At 43.1% G+C, this 9,653-nt stretch overlaps 1 protein-coding gene across 1 annotated transcript; it reads right to left on the reverse strand.

The window, feature by feature from the left end:
* Positions 1-2,781: 2,781 nt before the first annotated feature.
* Positions 2,782-8,741, reverse strand: LOC109040277 (uncharacterized). Its single transcript, XM_019056152.2, has one exon. It carries the CDS (start codon positions 8,652-8,654, stop codon positions 4,587-4,589), a length of 4,068 nt encoding a protein of 1,355 aa, XP_018911697.2. The 5' UTR covers positions 8,655-8,741; the 3' UTR covers positions 2,782-4,586.
* Positions 8,742-9,653: the final 912 nt, after the last annotated feature.

Raw genomic sequence — 9,653 nt, forward strand, 5'->3', positions numbered from 1 at the left:
CCTAGATTATCTCTTATTTGTAATGTATTTGCGGGAGACTTAAACGCAAGGTTAGAATGACGGAGATTGTCAAGAACCAAAGAGAACGGATTTAGATTCTCTCCGAATTCCCATGTTTTTGCAGGAGACTTAAACGCAAGGTTATGATGATGAAGATTGCCATCAACCAAAGAGGTCAAATTTAGATCCTTCCAGAATTCTGATGTTTTTGCGGGAGATTTAAACGCAAGTATATAGGATGATATAGATCGATATCAACCAAATAGACCGAATCCAGAGAACACACATGTATTTACGGGAGACTTAAACGTAAGCATAGGAAGACATCGTTTACACTCACTTACATTTTTACTGAAAGGAACAAAAATACACAAATGAATCAAATCAAAGAGGCCTTCATAGGATTGCGTGCTTCCTACAGTGGCTTTCGATTTACTTTATTTGTACTCGGTTCCTTTCGGCAGAAATACGTATATTATCAACATAACAGACGGGGCCGCACATGGGTGAGCCCTGAGCCCCAATGGACCACTAGACAAGGTACGAGTTTCAGCATTCTGATACATGTTTCTCAACCAAAATTTCACGTAGAACACGATACGCACAACGAAAATTACCAAAATCAACTCCTGACGAAGATATTTAATGATTCTTGATGCGTGAATTCAAACCACCCGCTCATGAAAACTCAATGCTCTACGTGATTCACATCGCGCGCTAAATGTTTATCATGACAGTCTCTGCGATGTAAAAATCTTCAACTTCAATCTTGACACTTTGGCTCAGCTATAGCAAATTACCAATAGTTTGAACAACGCATGGTGGGAAATGAACACTGCTCGATTGAGAAGCTTGCTGAAACCGTTGTAGTGCGCGATTTGACTCACGTAGAGCTTTGAGTTTCTTGTGAGCGGGCACTTCAAATTCCTCGTAATCAGTGCGAAATAAAAACGTTAATATCTTCGTTAGAAGTTGATTCCGGTAATTTTCGTTGTGTGAATCGTGATCTACCTGAAATTTTGGTTAAGAAACATGTATCAGATTGCTTAAATTCGTACCTTGTCTAGTGGTCCATTGGTCGAGAGAATATAAATGAACAGCACATTGAATGGAAGGTTTCATTTGATAAATGAATTGAATCCAACAGAAATAACAAGTCGACATTCTGAAACAGCACGTGTTCTTAATGACATCATTATGCTGACTGGCCAATGAGAATCGGCAGCGGTAAGTGAGCCGCGCATCAATGCACCAATCCGACCGTGGCTCGAATAATCTTGTAATTTTTTCCGACAAATGATTGCCTAGACGGGACAAAAATTATGGCGGATGGATCCGTCACCTAGGTTAATAAACCGGTCAACCGCACGCACAATAGTGAAAATGGAGCATGACTGCACTGCCGTGCTAAGGAAAAACGTCGTATGAGCCTTCAGACGTTGCCAAGTTTCCTTCGATAAAAACTGAATTTACTGGGAAAATTGTGAATATTTTTTTCCAAAATTTTCAGGCAATTTTGTACGCACTTTAGTCTAAAACATTTGAAAATTTCAAAGGAAAATGGGCATGACTGTCGTCCAAAATACATGTTTTATCAAGGGAAATTTGGCAACTCTCGAATGTTCATACGACGTTTTTCCTTAGCACGGCAGTGCAGGCCTGTCCTCTGTCCAGTGTCTTCTTCCACGCCTAGCCACCCCCTCCCCCCTCCCGGTTGCATTTGCGCTCGACTGATTCGGTTTATCCAATTAGCTTCATCTCTATTTTTTTCAGTTGCATCTTTGTCAAACTAGTTTTCGTGATGTTGTCTCATTTATGCACCAGGTCATTAAACGAACTAACGGTCTGTTCGATTCCGCGTTGCTGAGGGCCGTAGCTCATCGGAGATCATCACGGATGACATTTAGGGGAATTTTTCCCTCCTCCATTTGGAACTATGAAACGTTTTCGGACTTAATTCAAGCATGGCGGAACAAGAAGATGCTCACCTTCCTCCCATTTTTCTGAGAGACTTTTCGTGCGAGATTCCATTTTTAATTTGACTCATCTTCGAAATTTCAGATGCATTTCCACTAAATTTTCGGCTTAACATTTAACTTAGGCTTATTATGTACAAACTAATTTCTTAACAACAAAAAATAAGAAGGAAAGTACCTTTTGTAAATTGCATAAATAAAACTTAAAATTAGCTGAAATATTTACAAATTAGTCTCAATAAAAACAAACATTACCTAAGCAACACTCTCAACAGAAGAGAGATAACATTTTGTTCCCAATGCCCGAAAATGTCATTTTAATAAATTTTAGTAACGTTCTTATCTTCTTTAAAGTAAATTTTGGAAAGATACACGCAAGAAACCGAGTTGTAACCAGCTTAAAACTTGACAAAATTACTGTTTTTCTAATCGGTCTCTACAAAAAAGTGTAAACTTGATATTACAATAATAACATCCAATGAAAACAGCATTTACTCACAACATAAAAACTTCATCGATCTCTATTTGAATCGATTCAAATTGATCTCTTGAACGAGTTTATATACCTTCAAAACAAAATACGTACAAAGATAACAAATGTTCACTCCTAACATAGATATATTTCAGTCACCATTTAATGGTGATAACATCTTTAACGAGCGAAGAATTTGCATACCTCTAAAAAAATCTTATTTACATTCATCGTCAGAGAGAGCTTTTTAAATTATAAAAATTCCAACTAAACTTTTACATTTCAAAGAGAGTTCAAGGTAAGGCTTTCCCGTCAAATTGCTAATATTGCAGTCTTATCGTAGTACAGATAAAAGCTAAAACCTGTTAAGCACTCAGCGAAAAAATTAATACCTACCTATTAATTATTCTAATTATTTATTATTTTTTACAAATATTCTCTAATGAAGTATGGGTACTGAGTATTTATAATTTACAGGGTGCTTTTCATCGAAATGAGTATTCATATAGAATTATAATAGGCGCAGAGTCTTATGGTTATCAACTCAAAATAGCCTATAATAACATATGGTAAGCATTTTCAACCCAATCTTCGATAATGAGAGCAGAGAAGCAGAAAATAGAGTGACAAATCAAGGGTTCGAGTTCAAATCAGTCGTGCATACTATAAATCGAATAATGCTTACTATTTTTTAGAACAGTCCTTATTGAGGAGAAGCGGAGACGTGCCTTTTTCATCAGCAAACAGATAAATGGAGCAGATCTTCAAAGGAAAGTAAAAAAAAAAAATCTCGTAATTAATTTTGGTGTTTCTGCGTTCAAGTTATAGGTATGAAGTAAATGTAATTACTGCTTTGTCATTTGATTTAAAATTTTATTCCGTTAACTAAGAATCGAATGAGCAGCGGTGTTTTCTTTCAGAAAAAAGTGTTAAGAAATGCGCACATCATCAAGAGATTTTAATTTCACATTACTAAAAATTTTATGTGCTCTAATTTGTGCAGTTAAACTAACTGATCGCATGTTTGATACGTAATAAGTCTCGATTTTTTACAATTTACATTTTTGACAGGCCACTAACTCCGAAAATGCTTTCTCCGAAATGAGGACTGTTATGTATTTCATTTAATCCTACGTACTACTTAATTATACGGTTAGACTCATTCTTGGTTTAACTGACTTTCAAAAATTTTGATCACTCATTTGTTTCATGTTTGTTCTTATTTTTAAATGATCACCTGCTATTTGACTATTGTAAAAAACGTTTCGAAATTTTTCTGCAAGTTACGAGTAAGTTGAAAATCAGTACCGAAGATAGTTTTGAGCGGTCGATTTGAAAATGTACACCAACCCCTCTCGTGGCAACAAATATGACGAGATGTGGGTCTCTTCTGCGACTTTTAAACCCTGAAAAAAAAGTTCCGAGCCTGAAAGCCGTGATTCCAGGATACGAAGACATACCATCTGTCACAGGTCCAGAGACTGTTTTTCTCGACTTGGGAGCCGCAGCTTCAAATTCTCCGGGTGTAGCAGCCGGAACTCCGCGGGGCCAGATTTACCGTTTAGGCGAGCGCATAGGGGCCTGCATCAAAAAGTCTCTTTCTTCTCCCTCTCCAATATATAAATTTTTAATTTTTTCTCGACCATAGTGCATTCACTTGTTTCTCAAAGGCTTATAGTTGTCACAGGATGTCCCCTCTCTTATCTCCCTTACAGTACCTTTCAAAAAACGCCTTAAATTGCGTTTAAGAGGGGTTAAAACATTATCGAAGGAGGCCCCTTGCACTCGCCTCTACTGAAAGTGTTCATCCCTCGGTGTCCTCTCCTCTTCCGGGGAGATGCACCTAAGAGAAGCCCGCACCACAGACTGCGCCTGTTAGGCCAAAAATCCTAAATCCGGCCCTGAAGGGATCTTGAATCCTAGATTTACGGCCTTTAAACCCAGCACAGATGGTATGCTTGAAGAACCCGCCACTACAGCACCTACAGTAGGTATAAGTTTTTTTTCATGGAACGTGGCTCACATAATCCCGCTGTGTCGAATGTTGCGATTACCTGGACGGATCAGGCAGAAGCTGGTTCGGTAAGAAAGCTACTTTGGCGTCGGAATTATTTCTACGGCGAAGAGGTGAACGAGCGTTATGACTTGGCTTCCTCCGAGTCTATTTTAATATCGGATTCTGTCTCCATGGCAGTGTCCTCGGCTGAGGGTGGGAGGATAGGCTTGAAGCCGCCCATGAGCTGCGGTTTGAAGTTGTCGAAGTCGAACGTGGACTCTTCGGTCTGAGCCTCCGTTTGGTGGACGGTGTGGTTGGAGTCGCTCCTGTCGAGCTCGTCTTCGGGCCGTCGTATACTTCCTATGACGCTCCATCCGTGTGTTTCATGCTGCGGCGCGCTGATGCTCGCCTGGAACGGTGCCTCTAGGTTCACCGACTGCGGCACCGAGTCCGGCGCTTGGGGTTTGTGGTTGAAACTGCCCGAGGAGTAACTGCCTGAGCTCGAGATCGGCTCGTACTCGATGGACTCCTTCTGTTGAGTCGGATGGGTGTGCATGATCGTTGAAAGGGTGTACTCGTTTCCGTTCGAGTTCTTGTTGATCACTGCGACGCGTTTGTTCTCCTCCGTTTGCAAGAGACCCGAATAGAATGGCTCGGAGGGCCTCGTCGACATATCTGAAGTTCGGTTCTCCGTTGCTGCTTCTTCGGCTGGTGTGTTGGTGAGCGTGACGCTGATAGGTTTGTTGGACTCGTACTTCTCACTTGCCCAGTCTGAAAGAGGGTCCTTCTTGTAAACAGGTGATTTGGTCGGGATTTTGACCAGTGGCTTCTTTGTGGCGTAAGGCATGTAGTCCTGTAGGTAAGGAATCAAGTTCACGGCTTCATCGGCTAACTTGGTCATGTCGTCTTCGACGTCGATGTCCGTCCGTTTGGTTGGACTGTACGCTGTGTACTCGCTGATACTATTGCTGTCCGGTTTGATATTGTTTTGTGCTAGCTCGTGGTATTTCTTTTCGTTATTGATGGTGTCTTCATTCCCTGCATTAGCGTTTGGTTTGACTAACGGGTACGGAAAATCGTTCTTGATGGGTTTGATGTTCAGTTTGGTTTTGAGGATAGGTGTGTCGGGTCGGTCTCTGGCAGGCAGGGGAAAAGGTTTCTGTTTGTCTACCATTGGAAATGATTGATCATCGTCTGTCAGGTCTAGGTCAGGCGGTGGGAGAGGCCTTTGAGGTCCCTTTACGCCCACTATGACGACTCCCTCGTTCTTTTGTTGGGAAGTTTTTCCGGTCATTGGATAAACTAAGTGCACAGGCTTTTTATCTCCGGCTTTAGTCTCGAGTGTTTCCTCATTTCGAACTAGTCGTTGTGGGGCAAATGCAGATCCGTGTTGCATCATTTGTAAAGTTGTAACTCTACTCGGTTGTTGTGCATTCATGCTCGGTCTTTGGTTAGTCCTCGACTCTTTTTCTGGGTATAATAACGATTCTCTAATTTCCTCATCAACCATTGAATTTTCGTCATCATTCCTATTGATTCGAAGAAATTGTGGTCTCGGCAAAGGTGGAGGTCTCAGCTTATCTGTAGGTTCTCTTCGTCTTTCCATCTGTGGGTGATGATTCGGACCGTACTGAGGATGATTTCCATGTGGCGGGTATTCGGCCGTGCCTACTTTGGCATTCGGTCTAAACTGAGGTAGAATGTTAGGGAGTGGTTGCTTGTTGTCAACCTCTGGCTTCCCTCTGTTCATGGGGTAATACTGACCTTGAGGTTTTTCTTTCCCGTGCATTGGTCCTGGTTGATTCGGCCCTGCCGAAACTTGGTTGTTCCCATTCATAAATTGTGGTTTTCCTGAATGAGATTCCCAGTGAGGTCGGGGGTAATTTCCTTGTGATTGTGGCTTTGCGTCTGACATTTGTGGTGGACGATTATTTGGAGGAGGCCTAACTGGTAGCGGTGAGCCAGAAGGATGCCTTTGAATTGGTTTATTTTGTGGCCTATTGTGGTCTTGAGGAGGTCTGTTGGGAGCCACGGGCTTACTGGGTAACTGTTGCACCATTCCTGGTCGAACACTTTGAGTTAAGCGTTGCGTGTTGAGTACCTGTCCAGGTCTTGTTGCCTCGGTCTCGTCGTTGGCTGGTAAAACTTGACCGATACCTTGTGCGGGACGAATGTTATTTGATGAGGCGGAATTTTCGTTGTCAGGAACTCCGATCGAAAATGATGTTTGCAGAGAGTAGCTCTGACTTTCTCCTATGTTTCCCATAGGGTGACCTTGAACGATGTCGGATTGTTTCACCGGAGGAACTTGGATATTTTGTTGTGGCTTTCCTGGTTTCATATTGACGAATGTCAAATCCTCCGCGTTCTGGTATTTTGTGGTCGAGGAGCCCTCTGTTTTCTTGACGGGAGCGCTTGGAGGCCGCAATTCAGGCGGCGTGTGGTAGGACATATTGTACTTATTTTGATTAGGTTTCGTGGATGGAGGGAAATGAGGGCCGTTGTTGAGGGGTCGATATTGCTGATTAATTTGACTTATCTGTGCTTGATGCATAGGTTTCTGTTGGAACATGTGGTCCGGTTTTGGTGGCACTCTAAGTGGTCCATTTGGCAATGCAATGAATTCCGAACCTGGTGGTTTCATAGGAATATGAGGTGGGACTGGCTTTTTTACCCCCGTCTGATAGGGATTTAGTGTGGATAAGTAATAATTGCTATCCTCTGTCTGAGTCTGAACGGGTCTTTGACTGCTATTCTTCGGCTGGTAGTGTTCCGGGTTGTGGATGGGTCGGAACGGTTCATCGCCTCCGTTAAAATTAAAGTGCACCGTTGGCTTCTCATTCTGTTGTCCATCTCGATTATTGTTCACAGCGTGGTACTGGGGACCCGAGTAAGTAGTTGCCTGTTGATGAATCTTGTTTTCTTCAGTAACACGGGTGGACTGGGTAGATTTCTCAGTACCCTCGCCGGCCTTAGAGAACCCACTGGCCCCTTGACTTATGTAATAGGCATTACTGCTGTCGATGGGTAAAGACGTTACGATGCTGACCTTCGGAGTCGTGGTTGTAGTTGGCGCCATGGTCGTAGTTGTGGTAGTGGTGCTTGGTCTTGTCGTCGAGGCCGCAGCGCTATAAGAAGATGTCAGTCTTGTGCTGCTTGGTGGGCTTTCGGTTGTAGTGGTTGTGGTTGTTGATGATTGCGTAGTCGTGGTTGATGTGGACTCGGAAGTTTTGATTTCTAAATTCTCCGTCATCGTGGTCGATTTGGGACTGGTAGGTTTTACAATCGGTTGATCGTACTCGTTTATGGGTGGCTTTTGTGGATAACTGGATGACCCAGCCGTGTCGTAATCATAGTCCGAGTATGCAAGGTCCTCGAAATCGAAAATTGAGGATGGTCTCTTCGATGTTGTTGTGGTGGCAGCGGTGGTGGTGGTTAGTCGCCTGACTGTGGTGGATTCCGTGGTAGATGGTGTCGTCGAAGTGGTGAACTGATTTGATGTTGACCTCAGCGTTGTTACAGGCGTAGTACTTCGGTCGGAAGTTGGCGAGTGTTTCATCGTATAATAGGAGGGTGATACGGTTGACGTTGTCGAAGATGTTGACGGGGACTGCTTGTGATTGGAGCCGGTTCCCTGAATTTTCATGTTGGCATACGAGTTCGAAATTAAGGGAAACTTGTCGCTCGTGCTATAGTGCACTGGAAGGTTCAAGAATTGATGCAGGTCGGACGTGATTTTGAACGGATTAGACGGAATGTCGTTCGGGCGATAATATTTATGGACGTTGTCTTTCCGATCAATCGAGTCGGGCTTATAGTTCTTGTTGTCCTTGACGATGACGTGCTTGTCATCTCCTTCGATGTCCTCGTAGTAATCTCCTAAGCCGGAGGATAGCGTCGTGCCTTTGGTCGCGTCGCTTTTCGTCTCGGGGATTTTTTCGAGGATGAAGGGTTCGCCGTTGTTAAAGCCGTAAAAGTGACTAGGCTGGTCATTAGTCATGACCATTGTTGGTGGATTTACCTGTTTCACGATGCCGTCCTCTTCTGGGTCGGAGTCTCGCGCCTCAAGTTGAAGGTGCTCAGAGGATGTGAAATTGAAAGGAGGACCATCTACGTCTTCGCTGTCCAAGTCCTGCGTTTTCACGTCGACTGCCGCAGACACGGTAGCCCAGAAAGCGCTGAGAAGTATCAGTAATCGTCTTTGCTTCATGTTTATTTTCTGTAACAGAAAAAAGTAACAATGGTCAAGGGTAACCTTTTATTCGTTTATTCATGAATCTGAAGCTCTCGACAAGTCTGATAGTTATTAAACCATTGGCCTTCACCAACACGTGACTAATTTATCAGGCTCCAAATTAATAACAGGGCATGCAGAGCCGGATTAAGGGGGTGGCCACATGGGCCGCGGCCCATGGCGGCAAAATTAGGGGGCGGCAAATTTTGCAATTTTTTCTATTGCAGGTACAAAAGAATCGGATTCAGAAAAAAATTACAAACAAGAAAACGTGACAAAATCTCTCATTTCCTAAGAGTCCATTAATTTCTAATTTTGTCGTATATCGGTGATACAAGAGACTGCGCTCCTTTAATTAGTTGAGTTAAGAGAGAAACCAAACACGTAATTTGGCCTGGAGCGGCGCGGCGCAAAGAGAAATGATTGCGAGGACTTGAGATGAAAAGGAGAAGCCCTCGACGCAGTGGTCGGCATGTAACACATATTGGCGCCTACGAGATTGCATGAATACTTCACGCATTGCGTCAAACACAGTACGGTCAACAGGGGTCGGCGCGGCGTGAAACGTACAATGCCTACAAGACTACATGAATACTTCACGCATTGCGCCAGACACAGAGTGGTCAGCGCGGCACGGCGGCGGAAGTTATAATCATTAAACCACATTTATGTTTGTTAACAAAGCTACAAGCATTTAAAATGGTCAAAGCCAGAGGCTTTCGACAGTGCGTCGCATCGTGTCGCGACGATATTTTGTTTTATTTCGTCATTTAAATTTGTTTTCTTTTCCCCAAGAAATAACTATTTAACATTAACCTACAGAAAGCGTGGGTTCAATTATTTCCAAAAATAATTTTTCATTTTCTAACCACGCGAGTCACGCCGATGGTAAAATTCTCATTTTCGAATGCCCAATCAACGTAGCTCTTTCGACTGAAGTAACTCAATGTAACATCTTTCACCGGTGTTCCCCCG

This window comes from Bemisia tabaci, chromosome 3, assembly GCF_918797505.1.
Source record: "Bemisia tabaci chromosome 3, PGI_BMITA_v3".
Taxonomy (NCBI): Eukaryota; Metazoa; Arthropoda; class Insecta; order Hemiptera; family Aleyrodidae; genus Bemisia; species Bemisia tabaci.